The sequence below is a fragment of the Exophiala viscosa genome (assembly GCF_022695815.1).
Source record: "Exophiala viscosa unplaced genomic scaffold EDD37scaffold_12, whole genome shotgun sequence".
Classification (NCBI taxonomy): domain Eukaryota; kingdom Fungi; phylum Ascomycota; class Eurotiomycetes; order Chaetothyriales; family Herpotrichiellaceae; genus Exophiala; species Exophiala viscosa.
The window spans coordinates 507389-531915 of record NW_026944364.1 but is presented as its reverse complement, the minus strand read 5'-3'; the positions used below and the strand labels follow the sequence as shown (position 1 = coordinate 531915).

General features: G+C 50.8%; 13 protein-coding genes across 13 annotated transcripts; 5 read left to right on the top strand and 8 right to left on the bottom strand.

The window, feature by feature from the left end:
• Window positions 1–3313: 3313 nt before the first annotated feature.
• On the bottom strand, window positions 3314–4774 carry EDD37DRAFT_164157 (radical SAM domain-containing protein). The gene is made up of 2 exons (XM_062809778.1): window positions 4110–4774; window positions 3314–4063 (listed from the first exon to the last, which is right to left on the bottom strand). Exons 1-2 carry the CDS (start codon window positions 4673–4675, stop codon window positions 3487–3489), a joined length of 1143 nt encoding a protein of 380 aa, XP_062666549.1. The 5' UTR covers window positions 4676–4774; the 3' UTR covers window positions 3314–3486.
• Window positions 4775–5211: 437 nt separating this feature from the next.
• EDD37DRAFT_612868 (adenylate kinase-domain-containing protein) lies at window positions 5212–6041 on the top strand (the record flags this gene model as incomplete). Its single annotated transcript, XM_062815401.1, has 2 exons — window positions 5212–5332; window positions 5386–6041. The coding sequence occupies 2 exons, from the start codon at window positions 5212–5214 to the stop codon at window positions 6039–6041; spliced, it is 777 nt and encodes a 258-aa protein (XP_062666548.1).
• Window positions 5746–7071, bottom strand: EDD37DRAFT_164228 (CYTH-like domain-containing protein). The gene has a single exon (XM_062809779.1). The coding sequence runs from the start codon at window positions 6814–6816 to the stop codon at window positions 6169–6171; it is 648 nt and encodes a 215-aa protein (XP_062666547.1). The 5' UTR covers window positions 6817–7071; the 3' UTR covers window positions 5746–6168.
• Window positions 7072–7087: 16 nt separating this feature from the next.
• EDD37DRAFT_547073 (SMAD/FHA domain-containing protein) lies at window positions 7088–7555 on the bottom strand (the record flags this gene model as incomplete). The annotated part of the gene is made up of 1 exon (XM_062813669.1): window positions 7088–7555. A coding segment is annotated over one exon (468 nt), but the record flags the coding sequence as incomplete, so codon positions are not given.
• Window positions 7556–8140: 585 nt separating this feature from the next.
• Window positions 8141–9094, top strand: EDD37DRAFT_653712 (uncharacterized protein; the record flags this gene model as incomplete). Its single annotated transcript, XM_062818606.1, has 1 exon — window positions 8141–9094. The coding sequence occupies one exon, from the start codon at window positions 8141–8143 to the stop codon at window positions 9092–9094; it is 954 nt and encodes a 317-aa protein (XP_062666545.1).
• A 277-nt stretch (window positions 9095–9371) lies between these two features.
• On the bottom strand, window positions 9372–9773 carry EDD37DRAFT_653711 (uncharacterized protein; the record flags this gene model as incomplete). Its single annotated transcript, XM_062818605.1, has 2 exons — window positions 9372–9529; window positions 9584–9773. The coding sequence occupies 2 exons, from the start codon at window positions 9771–9773 to the stop codon at window positions 9372–9374; spliced, it is 348 nt and encodes a 115-aa protein (XP_062666544.1).
• Window positions 9774–10187: 414 nt separating this feature from the next.
• Window positions 10188–10607, bottom strand: EDD37DRAFT_653710 (uncharacterized protein; the record flags this gene model as incomplete). The annotated part of the gene is made up of 1 exon (XM_062818604.1): window positions 10188–10607. The coding sequence occupies one exon, from the start codon at window positions 10605–10607 to the stop codon at window positions 10188–10190; it is 420 nt and encodes a 139-aa protein (XP_062666543.1).
• Window positions 10608–10778: 171 nt separating this feature from the next.
• EDD37DRAFT_163971 (methylglutaconyl-CoA hydratase) lies at window positions 10779–12102 on the top strand. Its single transcript, XM_062809776.1, has 2 exons — window positions 10779–11286; window positions 11334–12102. Exons 1-2 carry the CDS (start codon window positions 10949–10951, stop codon window positions 11902–11904), a joined length of 909 nt encoding a protein of 302 aa, XP_062666542.1. The 5' UTR covers window positions 10779–10948; the 3' UTR covers window positions 11905–12102.
• EDD37DRAFT_163926 (uncharacterized protein) lies at window positions 12102–16079 on the bottom strand. Its single transcript, XM_062809774.1, has one exon. The coding sequence runs from the start codon at window positions 15858–15860 to the stop codon at window positions 12300–12302; it is 3561 nt and encodes a 1186-aa protein (XP_062666541.1). The 5' UTR covers window positions 15861–16079; the 3' UTR covers window positions 12102–12299.
• A 2874-nt stretch (window positions 16080–18953) lies between these two features.
• EDD37DRAFT_164114 (RmlC-like cupin domain-containing protein) lies at window positions 18954–20404 on the top strand. Its single transcript, XM_062809777.1, has 2 exons — window positions 18954–19802; window positions 19853–20404. Exons 1-2 carry the CDS (start codon window positions 19130–19132, stop codon window positions 20113–20115), a joined length of 936 nt encoding a protein of 311 aa, XP_062666540.1. The 5' UTR covers window positions 18954–19129; the 3' UTR covers window positions 20116–20404.
• Window positions 20228–22108, bottom strand: EDD37DRAFT_163932 (glutamate 5-kinase). Its single transcript, XM_062809775.1, has 3 exons — window positions 21925–22108; window positions 21678–21865; window positions 20228–21622 (listed from the first exon to the last, which is right to left on the bottom strand). The coding sequence occupies exons 1-3, from the start codon at window positions 21962–21964 to the stop codon at window positions 20522–20524; spliced, it is 1329 nt and encodes a 442-aa protein (XP_062666539.1). The 5' UTR covers window positions 21965–22108; the 3' UTR covers window positions 20228–20521.
• A 20-nt stretch (window positions 22109–22128) lies between these two features.
• EDD37DRAFT_163846 (peptidase M76 family-domain-containing protein) lies at window positions 22129–23285 on the top strand. Its single transcript, XM_062809773.1, has one exon. The coding sequence runs from the start codon at window positions 22365–22367 to the stop codon at window positions 23178–23180; it is 816 nt and encodes a 271-aa protein (XP_062666538.1). The 5' UTR covers window positions 22129–22364; the 3' UTR covers window positions 23181–23285.
• Window positions 23286–23351: 66 nt separating this feature from the next.
• Window positions 23352–24238, bottom strand: EDD37DRAFT_612858 (uncharacterized protein; the record flags this gene model as incomplete). The annotated part of the gene is made up of 3 exons (XM_062815399.1): window positions 23352–23417; window positions 23468–23977; window positions 24029–24238. The coding sequence occupies 3 exons, from the start codon at window positions 24236–24238 to the stop codon at window positions 23352–23354; spliced, it is 786 nt and encodes a 261-aa protein (XP_062666537.1).
• Window positions 24239–24527: the final 289 nt, after the last annotated feature.

Below are 24527 nucleotides of genomic sequence, written 5' to 3'. Positions count from 1 at the left end.
TGTTGCAAATCTCACATCAAAGCCTATCCCAGTCACAAAGCTCGAAGCCATGGCTCATCTGCAGAAACTCAATGAGTGGACGAGCGAGGCCTACAATCATCCTTGCTCGTGATCTCAGTCTCAAAAAGATAAGATCAGTCGTTGCTCAAAATCGGACGAGCCTTTGATTCAAGAATGGGATAGCGTTATGGCACAGGCGGCATATGGTACGAGAGCTTTCCTTTGCGAGATTCTCAGCCTTCTTCATCACGCACGCAACAGACTGCTGGAATTTCCCACTAGCGACGAAATGGCCGTACGGCGCAAATGGCGTCACATCGCCTACAGTCATTTCGCTGTGGGCGACTACCTTGACAGGACCACGGAAGGCGGCTCGAAACGCATCAATCGTGACGATTTCTACACTTTTCGCCACCATCTTGCCACATTTGGCAACGACCACCTGGCAAACCGAGACCTTATGGTCGCCGATATCGAAGCAACAGCCAACAAGTTTACAATTGCGGAAGTTTCCTTTGCTGTCAAAGAGCTCTTCCAGTTTTCTGTCAACGCCATGCCGACCGCTTTGCGGCCCATCCTTCGCCACCCGAGGGGCATCCACATTCTGGTCTGGCCTAACATGGCTCATCTGCAACGACAGGTGCAGCTGGTCATACAATCTGTGAAATACACTTCCTGGAAATCTCATCGAAGATTCCTTTGAGGGACTGAGACAACAACATTCATCTAGGCACGGGAAGGCAATTGATGACAACCTCGGTGTAGAGTGCCTCAACCTAATGGCTGGATATAGGCGGCGCGTTGACCAGGAAGTTCCTGCACTGTGGGAGATTGGGGATGAACTATGTCGCTTCGTACTGGCCGTCAGAAAAGAAGCTCCGCGCAATCACAAGGCGTCCGGGTCAAATGCATCAAGGAGACCATCGTAATTTCCCCTTGAGCGAAGGCTGTTGAGAAGGTCTTGAATGTTTCTTGCTTAGATTTTGCAGAAGTAGTATGTGAGAAGCGGTTCTCCAGCAATGACACTTCCCTTGAATCTTGTCCCAAGGCTATGTTTCATACGACAGCATCGTTTGCATGGTTCAATGAAGATCAGCAGGTTCCGTCGAGACGGCGAAAATGACAAAAAAAGAGGACTCGATAGTATCTGGATTCAAACCAGAGTCTCCTGTCGGCATATCTCCCTGCAGGTAACGGACCAAGATTGCCCCAGCGCTGTACGACCTCGTTCGAGGCTGAAAGGAATGCACGATTGCATGACAGACGTGCTACCACTACACCATACCATCTACCATCGACCATGTTTTCTGATTCTTGTGGTAAAATGTAATCCATCGGTATATAACGTTGGGGAGACGCAGTGTGCCGAAGTGAATTGAAGATGAAGGTCGCACAAGGCTACACATTGCCGCGCAGAGCAAACATTGGCAAATGTTGTGGTGGATATTTCGACTCCTACCGCAAATTCCATGGAATTTGGGGAACAAGGCTGAATGATATAGGGGTCTGCGTAAATGCGGGGTGGGCTTCTGGAGTACCACAGACTGGAATTTCTACCTCACTTTGGGCACGTCTCCTGGAATTCATGCGATTTGGGAAGGCAATGTGCTTCTCTGGATACAATATTAGCACCTGTAGTCTTGCAAGTACAGGTTTTTCGCGGCTTTTGAGTCGACCTGTCAGGATATGTATGCGTAGTATGTTGACTGACAGCCAAAGCAGGCTTTCAACCAAGCCGCCGTCACCTCGATCCTCGTACAGAGCAGATGTCTCTGACAACCTTTCAGCCATCCCTCATCCACAGACATACGGGTGTTTCCACACTGACCACCCTTACGGATCCTCAACCTTCTTGTGATTGCCAGAATACCCATCGTGGATTATTTCCTTCTGATGTCCTTCCTCGTCCTTCCTAGAACTGTGGTTCTTCCTCGTCACATACTCCATCCCTTGACCGCTGTGTGTGTTGCTGCCACTGTTTGAATGCTCCTTGCGAGCTTCATAGTCCTCCTTTTTCTGCTGTTGTTTTGGAGTGAGGTCTTTTTCGTTCGAGGTTCCGCCGGCTAGATTTGATAGGTTGTCAGTCATAATGATAAGGATCCATGGGTCGACATACAAGGCATTATGATCGTGAGACACTAGATACTTGGTTTCGAAGCCAGTCGAGCAGTCCTTTGAAGACAGAGGCTCGAGGTGTGCATTGGTCGTGTGATATAGGTTGTTCATGTGCCTAACGTCATTCGCGCACAGTAAGGAAAAGCGTTCCGGTCGATCATGGCAGATTCCGCTTGAAGCCAACAAGGGGACTGAGTCGCGATTGGACGTCCGATCGAGTGATCGAGGCGGGGCTCGACGACAACAGATCTCCCGCGGTGCAAGCACGCAGATGTGCCCGCCTGCGAAACTGAGATGTCCCGGCGGACGGAAAGCTAGTCACCTAGAATGACAGATCAGCATACAACGGGGGAGGAAAGGTGCCTACCTAGCTCATCAGACTCACAACCCGCGAGCCCATGATCCAGGGTCAGCCGTCACACGGCTCAAAGCGCGGGAACAGGCGTGACGCCTCTTGGCGAGGAACAATGTTTCTGGGCCACCTTTCTGGTTCGTTTGAGGAAACAACCTCCTTTGGGCATGCGTATGCTAGGAGATGTCAAGCCCGTAGATTTCGTCTTCTCAACTTTGATGCTCCTAGGTACAAAGGAGTAAGAGTGATTGTCTCCCGATTCTCGATTCACCCTCCGTGAGGTAGAATGTCAAATAGGGCTGTAGGGTTTAGCCTCAAGCAGCAGACAAAGTAGTCTCGCGAGCAGGAGTGTTTGAGCCATTTCATGAACTCAAACATGACAAGAGTAGAAGCGACTGCATCTGCCACAGTCATTGTCCTCACCAGATGGGCTGTTCCCATGAGCTACGACGCAAAAGCGCATCGAAATGTCAAGTATAGGAGTTCTCCAGCTGCGAAACGTATCCCTTCTCATCTTGAACGCCGGATAAAGACCCGAACAGCAAAGCAACGATAGCCTGGTGCTAGATCGAAGCGAAGATGGTCCTGCCCACACTCGTTGGATCAGGTGGCGATCCTTCCGGTGGTATGTTGGTCTCGTCTGGGACCACCGTGAAGTATGCTCAAGGACCATGATCCAATGCCAGACTGGGAACCACCTCACGCCCTAAGCGAATTGCAAGTCGAAAGATGAATCATGTGTCGTTTCAACTGCTGGCTTGGCGAAAACAACCACCAGTGGTCACGACTGCGAAGCTGCCGGCATTATTGTGGCGGCAACCTCACTCCAGCTTCACTCTGATTTCATGTGTACCAATTGAGTGAGTATTCTGCGTCTTCCGATCACTCCAATTTATCCTACTTCGTCTAGACTTCAACATTCCTGCGTTCTCGAAACATTCCAACATATCCTTCTTCAGACACTCCAATGCATCCTGCGTTTTCCAAACACACTGGGTCTTTCAGCGCACCGTGATGGGTCATGGAAGCGGTCTGACGCCAATGTCCTCCATGTCAGCACTTTTGCCGCTCTGGCCTCCAGGTCCTCCACAACTCCCACTGACACTTGCGCCCAACTGCGTCTTGATAGCCGTAGTCAGCTCATCTTCTTGCTTCTTTCGAACCTGTTCTTCGTTCCAAGCATAGATTCCTCCCCTCTCTTCGAAGCCATTGGTATCCCAAAACACACTGCTCAGTGCCTTGTTCACACCCACCCCCAAAATCGATCCACTTGGACATTGGCCTGTGCGGTCCAAGAATCTCAAATGCTCGTCAAGAATCAGATAGCTCTTGGCCATGAGATTGTTTGGTTCGGGCACGAAGCATGCGTTCTTGTCATGGTTGCGGCAGAAATGTTCATACTCTTCGTCGGAGATCAAGAAGTTTCTCACATCGCGCTTAGTCTTGTCGGAATCATTCTCGCCAGCCACGAGCAGGACTTGGAAGCATTTCCAGCGGTACGGTTGTAAGCGAGCAATGTGTTCGTTCATGTCCTCTTTCCAATTGTACTGACAGATCACAGAGTTGAGTTTGAAAAGAATGCCATAGTCGCGGCACCTGCATACTGTGAGAAAACGTCTTCGAGAGCAAAAGACGAACTTACCAGTCGGCGATCCGATACAACTGCTTGATGTGCGTGCCCTTTCCACGACCGATCGCAATGTTGGTTTCTTCGTTGAAGCTGTCACAAGAAATGGCCAATATGTCGACATTCTTTGAGTGGGCTTTGATCCAGCTTTCAGTGATCTTCGACCCATTGGATACGATCGAGACAGATTCCAGCTTCAAAATTTCCTTGCAGAAGTCAACCATTTTTCCAAGGTGGCCTGGGTACAAAAACGGTTCACCACCCGCGAAGTTGATCTTTCTCATGCCAGCCTGAGCAAGGAGCTTGAGAGCGGCATTGCCATCCTTGACTGGAGCGATGTAGCTGTTTGTATCGGTATGGAAACAGAAGCCGCATTCGTAGTTGCATTTGCGCGTGAAGTGGTAGTTTACCGAGAGGGGGATTGTCTTTGGCCGGAGTCTGATTCTGATTTTGCGAGAGAGGTAGAAACTCCATGACAAGAGGGGAAGGAGAAAAAGCAGGGGAAGAAGATAGAGGTTCTGGAGGAGCATGACAGAAGCTTCTCGTGGCAGGTGACTGATTTGTGAGGGTCGCAATTGCATAAGATGATAGAGATCAGGAAAGCATGGAAGAAGGAACAGATGGACTTTTCATCCAGTTTCCAATCCCTAGCGATAGGTGCAGAAATAGAAAGAACGACTCCGATGAGAGACAAACATTCTCTGAAACTGTTCGGCGGTAGCAAACTCCCCGGGGCTTTGTCAAGCATGTAATCCATTGCTGCGTGCTTTGTTCGGCCAACTATTGCTGTATCAACCTACAATCTTGATAGCCAGCGATATCATTTTCAGCATTTGGTACCACGCTCAAAACCACGGAGCAAGCCGTTCTGAGTCCATTGTCGCCAGCAAGAGTTGCACACTGCACAAAGAGAGACACACTGAGACAAACTTGAATGGTGATTGATGTTGCCTCACGTATTGTTTGGTCATGTTCAGCCTTCATTGTGGTAGTTGTACCCATATCGCAATGAGAGCAGTCTCCTGGGCCATAAAGAGCTGAAGTTACTCCCTCATACCAACCACAGATATTGCACACTTCCCTGCACATCGCATACTCTCCAGCGACCCAATCCAAGATGGCAGAGCAGACTGAGCATATCGAGCAGCGTGAACAGACCACAAGGCCCAAAGAGGGAAGCAAAACACTCGTACCGATCATGCCGGAGTTGAAGAAGCCCATTGTCATCTACGTTTTAGGTATGCGCATGCAGCACTTGATTCTGCTGACGAGAAATGCTGACGAGAACCAGGACCACCAGGTGCCGGAAAGGGAACATTGTGCAAGAAGATCCAGCAAAAATATGACATCAAACACATTTCGATCGGCGACTGGCTGCGTGCTGAGGTTGCTAAACAGACCGACACAGGAAATCTCGTTAAAATATATGTCAAGCGAGGCGACCTTGTTCCGGACCAAATCATCAAGAATATTCTCAGTGAAGAGTTCTTTGCGCCAAAGCCGATAAACGAGGTGTGTCCCGCCCTGCTCATCGATGGATTCCCAAGAAAGGTCACTCAAATCCCGGACTTTGACGAAATCGAGCCGGCCATTGTTTTGTTCTTTGATTGCCAGGGGCATGTCGCACGCAACAGAGTCCTAACCCGCATCGACGGTAGCAGAACCCGAGATACATCAGATGTGTTTGCCAAGCGATATGCCGAATTCGAGAAAGAGAATCCAGCAGTCCTGGACCATTTTGTAAAGGCTGGAAAGGAAGTTGTCAAGATCGATACCAGTGGAGACACAAAGAAGTCTTGGAACGGTTTGACGGAGCAGTTGGACAGATCGACCGCTTGGAAAGAGATGCTGGCGAAATTGGAGGCGGATTTCGAAACGGTGGTGTCATACGATAGTCCAACGGCTGAGGCTGAAACTCAGGTTGAGATGCGGCCATGGTTTGGATAGGGGGTATGCAAGAAAGGGATATCAGCGACACAATGTTTGTTAAGCCCAAGAGGTGTCATTTTGGGTGACTATTCGTGGATGTGTATGAAGTCGCCGCATTTGTTGTCTCAAGAGGCAGATGGTATCATTATTCGAACGGCTTCTGCTCGGTCGCTCTGTTCTTCCATTCGAAGAATGCTGTAAGCTTCCCTTTGCATTGCCCGGACGGAAAAGCCCAAGCGTAACGCTGCATAAACACTGCAATCTTCTGGTCCATTTGCTTCAGCATATCATTCTTCGCATCTTCCTGGACGAGTTCTGGGTGATTGTGTTCTAGCTCGACTTCACCAACGGTGTGGCCGAAATCTGTGGTGTCAATGACAATGGTGTACTCGTCGTCCGCAGTCCAGGAATCTCTCATCGTTTCGATATCAGCCACGGGCTCGATTCTGCAAGCACCCAAGAACAGCGGCAGGTCCAAATGTCGTGGTCCTGTGCGGGAAATAAGTCCTTGAAGGTGTTTGGCAATAGCAGCGTCGATTGCCGTTTTCCCTTTCACTTCTTGGAACTGTGAATACTTGTAATCGCCCCCAACCTTGAGCTTGGCTTCCCACCGCTTATTCCTCCTGCGGAGCCATACCCCAGCGTTGCGGAGGAAACGTCCATGATCATAGTAGACGTCCCTGAAGACCTGTCGTCGGTGTCGCAATATCTGTCGAAAAGGAGGCGATCCCGCATTGCAAGTGATCAGGCCTGCGGCGGAGGGACAGAATTTGCGTTCCACTTCGAGCAGCATACTAGTATTCGATGCAGTAAATCGTGCGGCTCAGTACAGCGCGAGTCGTGCTCTCGAACAGTGGAAGAAAACAACGAAACCGACCTGAAGGTAACGCGTTATCTTGATTGCCAAGGCGAGGCTGGCAGTGAAGCGGAAATGGTGCGAGGTCTGCGACGTTACACGTGAAGACTAATCTATTGATGTGGCTTCGAAAAGGTCCGGTCGATTGGCCTTGAGGCGCTGCAGTTTCTGTGCAAAAATGCAATGATAGTGCTCATCGTGGTGGTAGTTGGACCACATATTCCCTTGTAGAGTGTCCGAATTTGATCACATCCTTATCCCTAAGCTCCATATACCTACCCTCTGGTACCGGCTCGTCGTTGAGTGTCGTGCCATTCCCACTCTCGAGATCGATCACATATGGCTTCACCTTGCCGATTTTGTCCCCAAATTCGTTTCTCTTTTCAGCATACCGAAACTGAATTACAGCATGTTGTTTTGAACAACTTGGATGCTCTAGAGCATAATCACAGACAGACACTTCCCGACCGAAGAGCCAGCAGGACTGAGTGTACAAGTCTATCGTGTCCAGGATCTCATCTTCTTTAAAAATGTACAACCTCCATGACTGTGAAGAGGGCGGCTTTCGGGCTTCGGGTGGTTCGTGGTATTTTAGCACAATCGCACCGGCTGACGTAGCGATTGTGTTTGACGCTGCGGCCAATAGTCCAGAAGGACGGAAGTTTGGCTTTTGCTTCTCAGGCCCTGGAGAAGGGGCATCGGTATCGCCTTTGAATGCATCGACCTGCGACGGGAGTGGAGCTTTGCTGCGTTGAAAGGGTTCGGACGAACGTCCTCGAGGGGAGCGAGATGTTCTATCACGACTCCTCCTAACTATTTTGTTGTCTTTGCTATCCGAACTTTTCTTGTCCCGGTGGTTTTTGTGTCTGTCCTCTGAACTCCTCGACCTCCTTGGTTCGCGGTGTTTCCGGTGCTTTTCCTCTGGACTCCTCGATCGATCACGTCGTTCCCGACTTCTCGACCTATATCGCTCACTCGCCCTCCGCTCATGGCGTGAGCTTTCGGTTTTGGCCTCGTGCCGTCGCCTCAGAGGCGAAGTTGACTCTGAATATGGCATTGCTGCAAGGCACAAAATTCAAAATGTTGTGCAGAAAGGCACAAATATGCGGGATCGGCAAGGTTTCCCACTAAATTGATCCCCGAAGAGAACCCGGTATTGACGTGCACGACTTTGACTTCCCCACCCGTTCTGTGCCGTTTGCTCGTCTGACCTCTTTCGACTCTTCTTCACGGTATCGATAAGGCAGTTTTGCAGGTCGAAATGCCTTCATCGTTACTGAGAAAGACCAATTTCCCGGCTCTGTACAGTTCATTCCAGTGCTGCTGCTCTTCGCCCTCATCTCCGCGCAAAAGGTTAAAGGCCGATCCCAGGTTCACGCCACAGAGAACTTACGCGGATGTCAAGGATGGATTCGAATTTCGAGATAACATGAATTGGCCCTGCAGGAAGAATGCCACCTGGACGCCCTCACCGTACGAGATATTCGAGTTAGAAAAGGGCGCAGTCTACACGAAACATAAATTCTACAAATTGGTCAAGATATACCACCCAGACAGTAGCGGCAGTATACCTCTGGACGGCATCAGCGACATAGAAAGATTGGAAAGATACAGGCTTGTGGTCCAAGCACATGAGATCCTATCGGATCCAGCCAAAAAACGAGCGTTTGACGCATCAGGCGCAGGCTGGGGTAACAGTCGAACAGGGGCCACACGACACTCAAGAGGCTTCACCAATGCGGAAGGAAAAAGATATGGGTTTGGGCCCGATGACGATTCCACGATATTCCAGAATGCGACGTGGGAGGATTGGGAGAGATGGTACAGGAGGCGCGATAACCCCGAGAAACAAGCATATTCCGGTACATACGTCCACCCGAATGCCTTTGCATCTTTCGTTATTCTGTTGGCCGTGCTTTCTGGAGTGTTTCAAGCGACAAGGGCAGGGCAATTCTCAGGTCGGCTGGAAGAGAAGGTCAACGAAAATACACAAAAGACCAGAAGCTTTCTAGCAACGAGAGAGGAGAACTATCCGGAGAAGGCAGAAGGTCGAATAAAACATTTTCTTGAAAAACGGGATCCATCAAAATATGGATTGAAAGACGAAGAGGGAGAGGCATACCGGAAACACTTTTCCAACTCGGGGGTTATGCAACCGATGCCACGACTAAATGATTCTGAAGCTGTCGAGGGCTTACGTCCGAAGGAGAGCTGATAAATTCGGCTGCAAATCCTCAAACCGCACACATTTCATGAGGTCGTTAACGAAGGAATGAGCAACGACCACAGTCACGCGACCAGCGTCGGATCACCAGTTGGCAGATTCACGAGCACTCAATATAATTCCCAAGAGCGAGCCAGGGTATTGCGCTCATTGGTATGATGATTACTGTACATGGAACGCCAGTTTTTGCTCCGTCGCAGTATGGCCTGACGGGAGCTGAATGCGTTTAGGCATTCTTCATCTCTGAGAGTGAACAATCGCGAATCATTTATGACATCTTTCCCTTGATCTCTTCGGCCTTGCCCTTGGCCTGTCCCTTGAGCTCAGCTGCCTTTCCTTTTGCCTCGCCGGCGACTTCTGAGGCCTTGCCCTCAGCTTTGCTGGTTTCGACGCCTGCAGCTGCTTTGACCTTGTCCTTGATTTCGACTTGAATATCACTTAGCACATCTGAAAGTGAAGACGATTTTTCTCTGTACTCACCTCCTTTGTCAATTCCAGATACAGCAGCATCGGAGACAGCTCGGTCAACTGACTTGAGGGTGTCTTTGGCAGAATCCACGGGTGACTTCTGCTGAATCAGGGTGGTGGAGAAAAGACGAGGGGATTGACGAAGGGCCGAGGCACGTGCTACGGCTCGCAGAGCGGGTGTTGCAGTGTAAAGGAAAGACATTGTGATGGTTGTGCGTTTTCAGGAAGTCCTGGTAATTGTAGAGGTAGCTTTCAAGGAAGTGTGAGTTGTTTTGTTTGCTATACAAAGCTGCGGTAAAAAATGAGGTCAGGCGTTGTCTGGTGGACAGAAGGAAAGTGCCCTTTTCACTGCTCGCTGCGACCCCGACGTCACTCTTACAGTACGCAAGACGCTTCCCCACGACTGGAAAGTCATTGGACTCGGTTATTAAACCCGTGGCAGTTGAAGATGTGATGTCATTGTGCAGCACGCCGTTAAATCATTAGTTCCACATGCAATTACTATCAATCTCGCCTAAAGTACTACGGACAAGATGTTCAGACCATGCTACAACGACCTTCAATGCTATACCACAGTATATCCTAATGGTTATGTTTCATTCCATTGACAGATTCATTAAAGCTCCTCCTCGTATGGTGTCTGTTGATGTGTACACATCTGCCATCTTCCAGCCTCAGCATCCTTCTTCCAGACGCTCGAAACCAAGGCTCGGAATTCATCAGAACGTTCATCATCGTCGTCGGTGATATGCTGTCTCGTTGCCTTGACTCGATATGTGATGGATGCCGCTTCTGTTCCCAACGGCGTGACCTCGACATCGCTCAATCTGTAACGTCTCCATGGCACAAATGCCTCTGACTTCATGACGTCTTCGAGGTTCGGCTGTGTTCTGGCTGATATCTTCATACCCAGGGGAAAGAGCATGACACAGTCACGGCTGAGGAATGGAAGAAGGGCACGACCGTTGTCCATCAAGGCTCGCCAGGTCTGGTCTTCGAGCGCAGAGATTGTATCGGCCAGCATGGATACATCCATGTTTCGACCTCACACACGTTGGGGGAGGGCAGCCTGTTGACAACACGTTCGCGAACAATACTCGTATAGCTTGGGCGACTGCTGCTGACTTTGACAGTCTTGGTGATTGCCGACTACCACAACTTCAATTGCTATCAAAATGTCAAGCACGACACTAAGGGAATCAAGGCTGCTTCAATCTCCGCATCAGCCAAGAATCGGCTGTCGGCCCGGACGCCTATTCTGCGGGCTTTCTCGGGCGACTCCAACCGCGATGTGCTACCCCAGACAATTAACTGCGCTCAATGCCCTCGCATGCTGCAGGTCAACACAACACAGGTTAACACCACAGTTCGCTTACCATGCGAACCTCATTGGCATATAGGACTGGAAGCCTCCTTCGCGCTTCTCGCATGCACTATCGGACCTACGCATCTTCCTCCACTAACGCATCCCCCATCAAAGTCCAAGTCCACCCGGCGCCCAACTCAGGCAAGATCCGCGTCCTTCTTCTCGACCGTCCAGAAGCTCGCAATGCCCTCTCACGCAGACTTGTGTCTGACCTCCGAGAACACGTTTCCGAAATCCAAGCCGAGAACGGTTCAGGTCCAACCCGAGCCCTAATCCTCGCGTCTAATACCGATAAAGCGTTCTGCGCAGGCGCAGATCTACGGGAACGAAAAGGCATGACCCATGAAGAGTATGTGTGGACAATCCGAGCAAATCATCCCTGTTGACAAGATATAGAACCCTCGAGTTCCTCAGCTCCATGCGGAACACGTTCACCGAAATATCGAACCTCCCCATCCCGACCATCAGCGCCATTTCTTCTGTTGCCCTAGGAGGTGGCACCGAGATCTCACTTTGCACCACGTTTCGCATTTTCAGTTCAACTGCGATCGTAGGCCAACCCGAGACCAAGCTAGCCATCATCCCCGGTGCAGGTGGGACGTATCGTCTCCCCGCACTCATTGGTGTCAACCGCGCACGCGACCTCATCCTGACAGGACGACGAGTTGGCGGCGCAGAGGCATATTTTCTAGGTCTGTGCAATCGCCTGGTCGAAGTGACGCCAGAAGAGGCGAAAGAAGAAGGCAAGGCACGGCAAAAGGTCCTTGATGCAAGTTTACAACTCGCCAACGAGATCTGTGAAGGTGGACCTATAGCTGTGACTCAGGCAATGCGCGCGATGAACGGCTGGCAACGCGGCGAGCCATCTGAAAACGAGGCGTACGATGTCATCCTGAAGACTGAAGACCGCGTCGAGGCGCTCAAGGCGTTCGCCGAGAAGAGAAAGCCCGTCTTCAAGGGCAGATAATGGAAAATCTGTGGCGGCAGACATGCTTTCATCACCGTGATACCCCTTGTAAGAGCCCTCTCAACGTCGAAGTATTCTCATGGGAAGCAAGCTTCACTCGAGAGACAGGTTGGGGCTACAACTAGACGAACGTCATGAATATAAAATTCGTTGCAAATCTCATGCACACTGAGCAAGATATTCGATACGCCGCATATCTCAGCTACATAGCCACCCATGGATGCAGATCTATATACACCCGTACCTCGCCTGTACGCCGCGCATGACAAATATAAAGTCCTGCTCTTCTCAACACAGAGCGACGCAGCAATGGCCGATGATTGGTATCATAAGAAAAACAACTCCTAGTGAATGCAAAATAGTAAAGGCATCAGATTTTGTCTCGTAAGACACATTCAAGTAAGGACCCATTCTGTCCCCCGTTTCAAAAACTTGTCGACCATCAGCATCAGATCGGCCATCACAAACCGGATGATGTAAAAGGCAAAAAATTCCGCTGCGTTCTTAACTCCCAGTTCCAACCCAACTTGGGTTTTGTTGCTGCATTTCAGGCCTGGATCTTCGACCTGCCTTGCGATCGCGTCCAACACTTGGGCGGCACCAAAAAGGCGGGCGAGACTCGACATGTAAGTGGCGTGAATGGTTTGTATATTAGGCATGGCGGTTGGGGTTGGTGGTGGTAACATTTTGCGACTGTGCAGCGATCGAGATGACTGGATTGAAGACGACGAGGTCATCGGCAACGAAGGGATGGTCAACCCAGACGCAGCCGCATCTTTCGGACCTATGGGGTTTCCCATCGCAGGCGCGCTTGACTTTGATCTCAATTTTCGCCAGCTGGAAGCGAAGCCTTTGCCAGTCGTGGTATTCGTCTTGCCCGCTCCTTCATCTTCTTTGTTCGGCTTGAAGAGATTTGAAGAGCCGCCGAATCCCACATCACTGCCGATTTTCTTCAGCAACGTCACCCGAACCTGGTCCAAAACAGTCTCGAAACATTGCAATTCCTCGAGCATTGCATCTGCATCGAATGTATCGACCTTCGCCAATTTCTGCAGGGCAGCAGTCAAGAGATCACATTGCGAAACCTTGTCTTCGAGAGCCTTGAGTTTGACATTCCTCACCCGCCAGATATCGCGCGGAATAAACAGGTTTGTCGTCAGGTAGCCACCTCGCGGATGTGCCAAAGTCTGATATAGACAGCGCATCAGCCAGAAGGGTCGTAGGAAAAATGATTCCGGACAGGGTTCGAGGGGCTGCGGTGGATCTAACGAAGCGCTCGGGTTCCGCGGAGTTGTTGGAGAACCAGGGACACCGGTATGATCATCGAACAGGTACATGCCGCCAGCTTGAAGCAAAGTCGGCCCAAAAGCTGCTGCCGATGGGGTGGGCAAGGCTGAAAGAGGATGCGGTGGCGGGACCTTACTCGCCTCACCACCAAGGTTCCCGCTGATGGGCGTCACGGGAGACTCATTGCTCATTTCGATAGTCGCAACCGACAAATTTCTCGGCCTTAGACTTGAGGAAGACGAATTGTTCTTGATTCCTCCCTGCGGCGAAACCATCTTCCCAAATCGCGCAGGGGAAGGCGGTATCATGGATTCATCGATGCTCCCCTGAGAGCCGCCTTGAGTTAGAGCAGGTGTTGATGGAGACTCACTTTGGAACGATTCCATTGACGGGACAGTCGCCATTGAGGGAGGTTCGCCTCCAGCCAGTAACGACGGTGTGTTCTCTAGTGGCGCCGTACGAGGAACATTCTGCGCAGAAGGACCCGACGCCTGCGAGGCAGCTGGTGTTTGTAGAAGGGGTTTGCCTGATAGTGTTGATGAATTTCGTCTAGCGAAGGTCTCGACCCTGAGTTGTTCACCGCTCCTGCCGGAAAATCTTCTCTCCCGGATGCCGAGTCCACCATACCGATCGAAACTATTGGGTCTGCTGCCAGACTGAGGCACAGGTAACGTAGGCGGGAGGGGAAGTGGTGCTTTAGGAGGTGATGTCCTTGGAGAATCTTTCGCAGGGGGAAGAGGTCGCGGTGATTGCTCGAGTGCTGGCTCCTGGGACTCTCTTAGCGTGCTCAGAGCCGTAATAGTTGTCGCTGTTGTTGACGGCACAGAGCTTGCCCAAGTCTGTCCGGAGAAAGTGCTCGAGTCTGACTGCCGAGGTAGAGCAGACTTGGATTTGTTGTCGAAGGAGAAATCATCGAAAGAGTAACCTTTGGTCATTTCCTCGAGCATCCGCTCCTCTTCGTCAGAGGAATCGCCATCATCGTACTCTCGGGTAAGGCCGGAGTCAGCCTCAAGCGGAGCATGCCCTGACAGAATCGATTGGAATGCTGGCATATTTATGTTGAACACATCTTGTGCATTTCTGTCCGGCTTGGGTGTCGAATCTTCGGGAGCCGCGTCGTCGTTATAGGCTGCATCAACAGCAGCATCCAGAGCAGCGTCGAACTCTGCCTCAATATTATCGACCAGATTCTCGGTATGGTGTATTCCAAGGTCAATCGACGATAGTCTTGAAGATCTGGACGAAATTTCACCATCTTCGACAGTATCCAACCACGAAGTGGACTCTGTAGTACCTTCTTCCCGGGCATTCATGATGTTATTAACCACATCATTAGGACGCATGGGAGCTAATGGCGTGTCGGTGTCCCTTTCAGAAGCGGCAGATAGGGGTCTCTTAGGTGAGAGCGGAGGGGGCATGTACTGTGTGTCCATCGGAATAGCCAGACTGGGTATACGTATACTCTTGTGGTTGGAGGAGTTGTTGATGTATGTCTCTCCACCAAAGATCTCAGGTAATAATGATTCCTGCCGAGGAGGAATCTGAACCGACTCCAGTATGAGGGTCGTATCGGGTTCCAGGCCATCACCTGTGAAGAATGACTGATTAGTTTCGTCGAAGGGAGGATCTTCCGGAAGCTCTTTTTCCATCAACCCAGAAAAGGTATCATCCAGGTCATGAAGTTCCGCTATCCTGTTCGAATATGTGCTCTTGATGGCGGACAATTTCTTTCTATCGTCCATATCGGAGCTGCGGACCATGACTTGTTGTAAAAGATCACAGGCCTCAGCATAGGCCTCTATAGCACCTTCTATGTTTTGTGCATTGTCCAGAAGGACAGCATTGTTCGCCTTTGCAAGTGCTTTCGACAATATGGTTTTCTGCGCTGGGCTCCGGTGACTCCTCCCCTGGCCGGGTATGCTGGCTGCTGCAGAGTCTGTCGCCTCGACTGGAGCCACCGACTCTGGTCTTCCCTCTCGAGTGCTGGGACGCATATTCTGTGAGATATGTTGTGATGCGATATTGTCGGTAGGCCTGAGATTACCCGATTCAGTGGTTCTCATGTAATGTACCGACATTGTAACAGGCTCTCCGGCTTTGCCGATCTTCCGGGCCTGCCACTCGCCGAAGTGTTCACTTGCAGCAGGGTTGAACATTGAGGTGGGTGTCAGCGGCGAGACCCCGCCAGGACTTACATCTCGTGAGGTATGATTGCGATCAACCTGAAGGCGGGTGGGGTCCCGCAGGCGATGCGGACTTTGACTGATGGATCTGGGAACCATGAAGGACTGTGAAACTCTTTGGCCTCGACTGCTCGAGACCGGCGGGATCAGGGACGGTCCAGCACTCATTCGTCGGGATGTGTTGGCCTTCACGCGGACTGCCTCCGTATCTATTGCCGATACACTGGAAGAAGTGGAATGAGACCAGCGATTGATATTGAGATTGGGACTGAGCTGCGCAAGTCGAGTTTCGGAATGATCCCTCCCGCCCCGGACGTACGCTGAAGGATGTCGATCTGGACTCTTCGATTTCCGCTTTAAATGCGCATTTTTCGATGTTCGAATCGAGATTGGAGCAGACTTCTTGATCGTATACCCGGAGGACAACGTTGGATTGGACCTTGAAAGTTCGTCGTTGTATATGGCAGGTGTCGCAGCTGAGCTCATTATCTTTGGCAGTATACTGAACGTATGAACGATCAGATACTGGGATAATGCTTGTTGAATGGAGCGTACATTGATATGAGCGGGCAGGCGAATAGTGATCAGTATCGAGTCGCGGTCGTTGGTGGCTGCACTGCAGATGCAGAGTTAATCCTCCAACGGTCTGCAGTCTTGCCGGCAATACTGTGCTGGCAGGCTTGTACCTGCAGCTGTCTGGTCTTCAATCGTTTTGCGCTTGACGAATGATGATTTCGTCGATATGCAGAGTTGGTCCAGACTACAATCAGAATGACCTGGGTGAATTATTGGGTCCGCGTGTCGTGATGTCCGTGGCTTTCTTTCCCCCTCTTGAAGAATATACTGACTTGCCTCTCAGGATATGTGAACCCTCGATGATAGCTGTGTGTGGTTGCTCATCAAACTCCTTGATTCTTGTTTTGAATGGCCTATAAATCTGAAATCCGTCGCGGACCAGAACATGGCGCTCGTTCAGCCGGCCATGACATTCATGGATCCTCGATTTCGGTGCGTCTTCCTTTTATGCCTTCAAGCCCGTATATGATATTGCGACGAGAGAACAGTAGGTGCACTGCCAACACAGTAGAGGTTGCGGGTGAGTGTCGGTATATCGCAAGGGGCGGGCGCTAGGAGGTCGGCGATCGGTTAGGAGGGATCTCTCGTAAAGACCACGACGGACCGTGTCGATCGCAAGGCACAGGAAAGGTCTGGTCGATGAAGCTGATGTATTGGATCCAGGTGCACCGCCGATTGTGCGAAAGCTGAGGAAGGGCGAATAAAGGCTTGCAAATGACAGGTGCAGCAGCAGTGAGGGCGGTTCGCCAATTAACTGATGAAGGGTTGACAGGTTTAGGGCGAGTTTCGTAGGGAGGAGTGTAGGTCGCTTAACAAGTCAGAGACAGTACGGAGTAGCGAGGATGAGACAGACTCGCTCTTGGTGTAGTGAGTGTTTCTGAATATCTTTCGGAACAGCTCTTGGGTGTACTATCCTCTTGGTCACAACTCAAGACTTTCTTGTGTGAAAGACGGCGAGTTCACGGAACGTAACGTATCCCTGAACCTGGACCTGGGATTTCCTGGCACTGGTACCGCATGCTTGAGCCCGCCCGCAGCTGCACCCAAGGATAGAGGCGGCCCCCCAGGGAGGAGACAACGGCTGCAGGCACGACTTTTCGTAACACACGCCAAACTCCATCAGGCCAAATCAATAAGCCACGCTCAACCCCCTGATTCCGATCCACACTGGCACTTTAGCAGCAAACCCACGATTTCAGCAGCGAGTCTCTCCGGATTTCTAAGACAAGCGAAGACCAATTCGTCAACATCTACCACGCCAACATCGTCTAACCTGTCGAAGAGCCTCGAACCGATCATCGAGCCTTTCCACTAAGTACATCTTTGTCTGCATCGCTTAGGTGCAACGGGATGGAAAGCGTCCTCTTCTTCCTGTCAAGAAAGCATGCTCATCCCTATCTCTCTCTTGCGCCTCCCTAGCCTGTACCCTTGCTAGAGCCGATGTCATTCCGCAGCCTCTTCCGAAGAAACGTTAGGAAACGCTAACTCACCACGGGGTGAGGTTTCTTATGGTTTACAAGGATGGTTGTATCATTGAACAAGATCCATGCCTCTGCAAAACTAACATGCTGGAAGAGATTGGGACAGAAGGCACACATCATGAGTGCATACCACAGTAGTCTATCCCGAGAACTGTGGACGGTGACGTGTGCATGGATTGGGTTCAAGCCGGCTGGGTACGAGATTAACTTAGACGAGATAACCCGGTAAAGCCACTGAGAATCACGTGCGGCAGCACGCCTGCAAGGCCGTCATTCAGGTAAGGCCTTTACCCTTGAAATCTCTCGGCCATGCTTAAACAAAGGTGCGCCCACACCCGACACTCACACCATTGTGCAGGGAGAAATAGCCATATCTGCACAATTTGTCTTTGGTCCCTTCACAATGCTCATTCTCGAGTCCTCCTGCTGTGAACGATGAGGGTAACCGAAAATGGGCAAGATGACCTCTTTTTCTGGGTCTGTGAACCAACCTCGCTTTTTCTGCAGCAATCCGACCCGCGTACTTGTTCTATGCGGGTAGCCAGCTTCATGACAATTACCTCGATCGAAACCAGGATCGCTTTTCTGGAAGGCCGGTGCCCCGCGTTGTGCAAAGATCAGGTTGTGCGATCGAGGTTGAAGACGGCTCTGGTCATCGCACCAGGTGAGAGACTAACATTGCTTACCGCTTCGCAGTTGCGCAAGCAGGTACAGTATCATCAACGTACATGCTATTGCACCCGTTCACAACGAAGTCCTGTATGGGATGTACTCCCCAGAGCAAACTGACAGCTACACCGACTCTATTTGCTCGTATGATATTTCGTGCTGAATGGCAAGAACGAACAACGGCTGGACAAGAGCAACCCTCAACTTCCAACAATTACATTGCACAGGTCAAGGCTACACTGGAAACCAAGTCTCAGCACTTGCTAACAATGTACAAGTGCAAGCCACTTTGCTCATCGTGCAATCTACGAGAGGGTTATCATTCGTGTGCTCTGAATACAGCAAGGACGTCTCAGGGGGGATTTAAAATCATTCAAAGTATCTTGACAATTCCATTTCTCTTCGTGAGTCAGGTCATCTGGTCTACAACAGATTCTCAGAGAGTCAAGAAAGAAGGACACCATCGGCAACCTTCTCAAGTCGAACCTCGCAGAGCTGACTTTCTAAGTAACTTACACGACGGTCGAAGCGCGGCATAGCATCGGCCCTGTACGAAAAGCCTCGACATCACCGTCTACAGTATTTGGATGGGCTGCACTATGATGCTAGTAGCCGAAAAGAAACTTACCTGGACCCGAAGCGTATTCACCAGACCGTGGTACCCGTGGTTGTAGTGCTTCTGGGAAGGTATGTGCGAGAAAGAGTTTGTCATTCATCCCCAGGTATCATTTATCCCTCGGTGCCACGAATTCGTGGCGAAACACAACCTGCTGGGATTGTTTCGCGATCGAAACCCAACATCTGACTCGGTAACAAATCATCTCTCTGATCTGTCGAAAGGAATAAGCTAGCCAGTACCAATGGAATCTTGTGGTCCCTCACCACCCTGGTAGAAATGCTTGGGAGAGCCAGTTTCTCTTCTGCGGCCAAACTTTACCTCCCCGAAACATCCCAGATCGCGAGTAAGCAGAACTCGAAAGGAGACGGGAAGCGGTAAGTTTGGAAGGTCCATAAAGTCGGAATCACCTCATGTCTGTGTCATCTACCGACCCAATCTCCTGGTTCTGCTCGACCGCCCCGGACTGCTGGAGCTGGAGCAAAATACTTCAAGGCTCTTCCTCAGGACTCGACGGCTTTCAAGACTTAGCCCATCCAGGACTTCTGCTGGCCGCGGTGTTTACTTCAATCGCAACCTTCAATATCAGCTACATTTGTATCCGCCGCCGACGACCCATGATGATCATTTCAGCTTGTGTTGGACTTGCACCCCTGCTCGCGCTTTTCGTCGCGCCAGCGCCGTCTCTTGCAGTCGACAAGACGGTGGACCCGCAACTCGTTGCAAAGCTCAAGACTGCCGCAACCATGCTGGATCAACTCAACATGCTGTCGGATAAGCAGCTCATGTACAACTTCACGGCTAACCCCATGTACTCATTGCAACCAGGCAGCGTATGCAATGCCAATGCCGCCACATGGCCTGTCCTTTCAACCGTCGGAGCGACTGTTGCGCAACTCAATCTAGGACCCTGCTCAATGCTTGCGCCGCATCTTCATCGTGCCAACAATCTCGTCGTGGCAGTGAGCGGATCAACACATACATATATGGTGCAGGAGAATGGAGCTCGCCTTGTCCAACAGGTCCTCACGCCGGGAATGATGACCATATTTCCTCCCGCAAGCATACATGCAATGTACAACATGGGTGAGTTGATAAAGCAAAGAGATCTGGCAGACTTCGCTGATAGACCCCAGGTTGTGAGCAGAATCTACTCTATTCATTCCTCAACAGTGATGATCCAGGCACAATTAATGTCGCGCAGACGTTCTTCATGATGCCGCAGAACATGGCCATGACTGTCATGCCTTTCATCAATCTCACGGACGGCAATTGGTCCGCCACCGCGCAGGAAATTCCAGCCATCGGGACAGGCAGCCAGCCAGGCTTCGAAGCCTGCCTCAAGAAATGCGGCTTGTCCGGAGCAAACTATTCTGGAGGTGGGCAAGTGAAGGTTTAGGTAGGGAAAATCTGAGGCGGAACATTGTTTGGTCGCTCTTTATGGGAAACTTGCATCAAGGTTATGTTTCAAGGTCAGGTCCCTCATTCTGCATAGGTGGACTTGTTGCTGTAAACTGTCCAGGGTATCTTTCGGCCCCTAAGTAGCATATTCGCATCCTTGTTTCTGGTTGGCGAATTGTAAACTATCAATAAGGGGACGTTACAGGGCAGGCTGGACTGTTCAGGGTTTTTTGTATTCAGTCAATCATTACCATCATTTGTTTGCACGAAGCCCTCCGCTACCACATGCGATGAAACTACCATTGTCAGCTTTCGTCAAGCCCCAATCGCCGTTTGAGCTGCTATTGAAGAATCCTGAAAACAGCTCAATACACGTTAACATAAGTACAGTTGTTGGTCATTCATCATTGCCCTATCCTCAGATCCGCGATACTACTATCCGGTGTCGGCTCTTTATTCGGCGTGTGAAATCCACTGGGCGTCTCTGGCCGGCTCTTGTCCGTCACGTTGAGACTCACATTCTCCCTGAACGCAACGTACTCGCTATCCGCGTACCCCAGGATACCCAGAATCTCACTACTCCGTAAGCCTTTGATCCGCGCCACCTCGCCGGCCGAGTAATTGACCACGGCTCGACCAATCTCCTCGCCACGCAGTACAAGGTGCATTGACGTCGTGCTGGACTCACCACTAGGTGAGAGGCTGCCGAGTGGATGCTTGTCTACTACAACCAGCCTGACCGCTTCTTGCTGTGCAAAGTTGCCCTCGACCGCGACAATGCCAACGGGAAGCAGGCCAGCCTTGTTGGCCAGTGCATTGCTCGCGCCGCGGTCGATATAAATAGTCCCGTGAGGGGCGAGGCCGTGCAAGATCCAGAATGCGCGATTGCGGATTGGAGTGCTTGATGGGACGAAGCGCGTGTGCAGAGGTGGGACGGGGATAGTGAGAACACCATCACCTGTTTCATCTGTTGGCGGATGGAGATGGCGAATTATGGAGGCGATGTTGCCTGGTTTTGACGATTTCGTGATGATAGTCGACGTTCCTGCCGCGGTTGCGAGACGTGCGGCGACGATCTTGGTGGCCATGCCGCCTGTGCCCAGGGCGGAGCCGGCCGAGGAAACGTCGGCTTGAAGAGCGTCGATGTCGTCGACGACCAGGATAGGCTGCGCTTCTGGGAACTTTCGCGGGTTCTTGTCATACAGACAATCGACGTCGGTCATGAGGAAGAGATAGTCTGCATGGACCATGGCCGCCGTGATCGCGGATAAGGTGTCGTTGTCGCCGAATTTGATTTCGGCCACGGCGAGGGTGTCGTTCTCATTGACTATCGGAATCACACCGAGATGTAACGTCTCTGCTAGTGTGTTCTGCGCATTGAGGAACTGTGACCGGTCGGCAATGTCATTCCTTGTCAAGAGGATCTGAGCGACTGGCTGGTTCATGTGGGCGAATAGTGAATCCCATATTGACATTAATCTGGACTGGCCGATGGCTGCTAAAGCCTGGAGGGGAGTCATGAGTGAGAAATAACCTCGTGATACACAAGGACAATCATACCTGAACTTGAGCAAGGTGCTTAGGACGTCTAGGCATGTTCATCCTCTGCAGCCCAACTCCAATAGCGCCCGAGGATACGATAACCACACGATGGCCATCTCGGCGTAATTTTATGGCTGTCTCGACAATCAATGACAGAATAGAAAGGATAGGCTCGTGTGTAGTCTCATCGACGATCGACGAAGTTCCTATAACAATCGTGAGCCCAGCTGATACTTTTGCAGAATAAGGCTGAGTATATTTCTACCGATTTTAATGACTATTGTCAAATGTCGTCCGGGCTTCATTGTTGTGGTGAGATATTTGATGTAGTCCGCCGCATTTCCTCCTGAACGATATCTACCATTTTGAAGCGAAAGCAACAGAAAAGGAGCGAATAGAGGGTACCACGCCCTGCGAAGACAAGGCAATGGACGGGTCCTTGATGTGATAGACTGGATTAACGTCCTAAAATTTCCTATTTTCGAAGTCACATCCCGCCAATGTCTGATTGGTGATCGAAGCTGCAAGGCTGTCGCAGCCTTGTGGAAATTATGATGTGGCGAACTACTCGACTCGAATTGAATCCATGCTGAACTTGCCTTGCCCTGCATTTATCGCCAGCAATTGCGCATCGGTCTCACCTCTTCGACGGTTCTTCTCGGTCGCTCTCCTCTTGGTTCCTGGCTCCGAGCCATTTCACTCGCCATGGCCGACTCCAAGGAGCCCTCCGTGCCATCTCAAGCTGGTTCTGACTTGCTCCAGCCATCCGACTCCAAGGAGCCCTCCGTGCCATCTAAAGCTGGCTCCGCTTTCCTCCCATCTGACACATGGTCCGCTCGATTCAAAAACTTCTACCGCATGGCGGTTGGTACGATGTCAGAGGAAGGTGTAAAGGCATACTGGGATGACGCCGATCGACGATTTGCAAAAATAGACTGCAAACGCTGTGAAGACCAAAGGGATTATTTGTTGAAATTCTCCCCGATCATACGGTACATGAAGGACAACATACAAAAACTGGGCGGAGATGTTGGGTCTCACAACATACGGTGTCGCTCATGCAGAGGAGGAGGATTAGGAGGGTTCGACCACGAATATGGAATTGTGCTTTGCGCCAATCGTCTTGAACAGAGAAGCATGCTCGAAGATGTCATGGCTCATGAAATGGTGCATGCCTATGACCATCTGCGATTCAAAACGAGCATCAGTGAGGATGATGATTTGCGTCACAGTGCTTGCTCAGAGGTAATCACACACCCCATGATTGACTTTCTTCATGCTGAAAACCCACAGATTCGAGCGAGCAACCTCAGCGGCGAATGTCGGTGGTCAAACGAGTTCTTTCGCAATCACGTCGGAGCATTTACAAATCACCACCAAGACTGCGTTCGGCGAAGAGCCGTAGAGTCGATGAGAAAACGACCAGGCATCAAAGACGACGTACACGCGGTCAAGATTGTCAACGAGGTTTGGGATAGTTGCTTTAGAGACACGAGGCCCTTCGACGAAATATACCGGTAATCTGGGGATTCCATTCAATGACGGTCATTTTTAGACAGCGTGGTGTTGAGGCGTTATCCCAGCACATGGGATATGATATTTATGAAGAGCAAACCAGAAACTCCATTCCAACAAAGCCTATACACATTTGACGCCATGCCATGCATTCATTAATCCGTACAGGGGATGAACTCAGTCCTTCCACCGATCCAAGAACTTTGCCATCGCCGTGTCAGTTGGTTGACCAGCCGCAGCAACCTGTTCGTGTCAGTTTGATTACAAGCAGAAGGCGGGTGATGTGGTCTTACTGTCGCTTCTCGACTTGAGGTACTGAAGGTGAGGGCTAGAGTGTTTGTAGTCGCGGCATTTGGTGTCCCTGCCACCGTCTTGTACACAGTATACGCACTTGTTGGCCACTGAGGCGAGGCATTCTTTGCGGTAATCGAAGTCTGGGCCATGGGAGGCATTGGGGCATAGCGGATTGTTCCTGTTTGTAGTGTATAGGCAACAGTATATTCTCCAGCTGCGACCGCTGTAGTAGTGTCTGTAGTAGTATCGTCGATATTGTTCTCCGTTGCGGGTCCGTCAGTACCAGAGATGGTCGCCAGGCCTTCTGTGACCGTCGTGGAAAATGTTCCCGTCATGCCTGACAAGGTGAAGCGGTCGGAGAAGTTGATGACAGTGCCTCCTGTAGCCGCAGAGATGAACTTCAAGAAGTATGCATTCTCCACATCCGCACCCCATCCGGCTGTCAGAGTCACGTCGACTGAGTCTCCAGTTGTGTAGTCACCGTCTGCTACCAAAGTCGCTAATTGAATCTGGTGAAATGTCAGTATGCAACGTGTTACAGATCACCTGCGCGGTCTTACATAGTTCGAATCCTTATTTCCACCTGCGCAGAGGAAGAGCTGGTATGAGGCGAGGTCTGAAAGTGCTGGAGAGGTCCCAGAGTCTTTCCACGTTATACTCAATTTCAGTCCGGTAATGGTGTCTCCGGCTTCAGGTCCGGTAACTTCAACATCGGCGAGGACGAAGGATAGGAGGCAGGCTGCAAGAAAGAGGAAGGGCCGTAAGATCATGATGTCGTCTTAAAGTGTATAAGGTTCTGTGGGAGGAAGAGGAGTCGCGAATAATAAGACGTTGTAGAAAGACGTTGGCACAGATACAAACGAGTGAAAGCCAGGTTAAGATTCTTGGTGATCAAAAGGCCTTCGTCGAGGTTGGTGAGACCGCAGTTTGGTGAAACACGAATTGCAGGGCAGTCCACTGATCCAGCCGCCTAAAAAGGGGACCATAAATAAATGCAAAGTCGTCGCGGCGGTCGCGCTGCAAGACACGCCGATCATAAGCTCCACAGCCTCATCGGAG

Bases quoted from the DNA above. Each gene is read 5' to 3' on its own strand.
- EDD37DRAFT_164157 (XM_062809778.1), bottom strand. From the start codon at position 4,675: ATGCAATTGCGACCCTCACAAATCAGTCACCTGCCACGAGAAGCTTCT. The intron at 4,064-4,109 runs GTAAGTTCGTCT...CACAGTATGCAG, and splicing joins TTGTATCGGATCGCCGACTG to GTGCCGCGACTATGGCATTC.
- EDD37DRAFT_164228 (XM_062809779.1), bottom strand. From the start codon at position 6,816: ATGCTGCTCGAAGTGGAACGCAAATTCTGTCCCTCCGCCGCAGGCCTG.
- EDD37DRAFT_163971 (XM_062809776.1), top strand. From the start codon at position 10,949: ATGCGAACCTCATTGGCATATAGGACTGGAAGCCTCCTTCGCGCTTCT. The intron at 11,287-11,333 runs GTATGTGTGGAC...GACAAGATATAG, and splicing joins AAAGGCATGACCCATGAAGA to AACCCTCGAGTTCCTCAGCT.
- EDD37DRAFT_163926 (XM_062809774.1), bottom strand. From the start codon at position 15,860: ATGAGCTCAGCTGCGACACCTGCCATATACAACGACGAACTTTCAAGG.
- EDD37DRAFT_164114 (XM_062809777.1), top strand. From the start codon at position 19,130: ATGTCTGTGTCATCTACCGACCCAATCTCCTGGTTCTGCTCGACCGCC. The intron at 19,803-19,852 runs GTGAGTTGATAA...GATAGACCCCAG, and splicing joins ACATGCAATGTACAACATGG to GTTGTGAGCAGAATCTACTC.
- EDD37DRAFT_163932 (XM_062809775.1), bottom strand. From the start codon at position 21,964: ATGAAGCCCGGACGACATTTGACAATAGTCATTAAAATCG. The intron at 21,866-21,924 runs GTAGAAATATAC...CGATTGTTATAG, and splicing joins GACAATAGTCATTAAAATCG to GAACTTCGTCGATCGTCGAT. The intron at 21,623-21,677 runs GTATGATTGTCC...ACTCCCCTCCAG, and splicing joins AGCACCTTGCTCAAGTTCAG to GCTTTAGCAGCCATCGGCCA.
- EDD37DRAFT_163846 (XM_062809773.1), top strand. From the start codon at position 22,365: ATGGCCGACTCCAAGGAGCCCTCCGTGCCATCTCAAGCTGGTTCTGAC.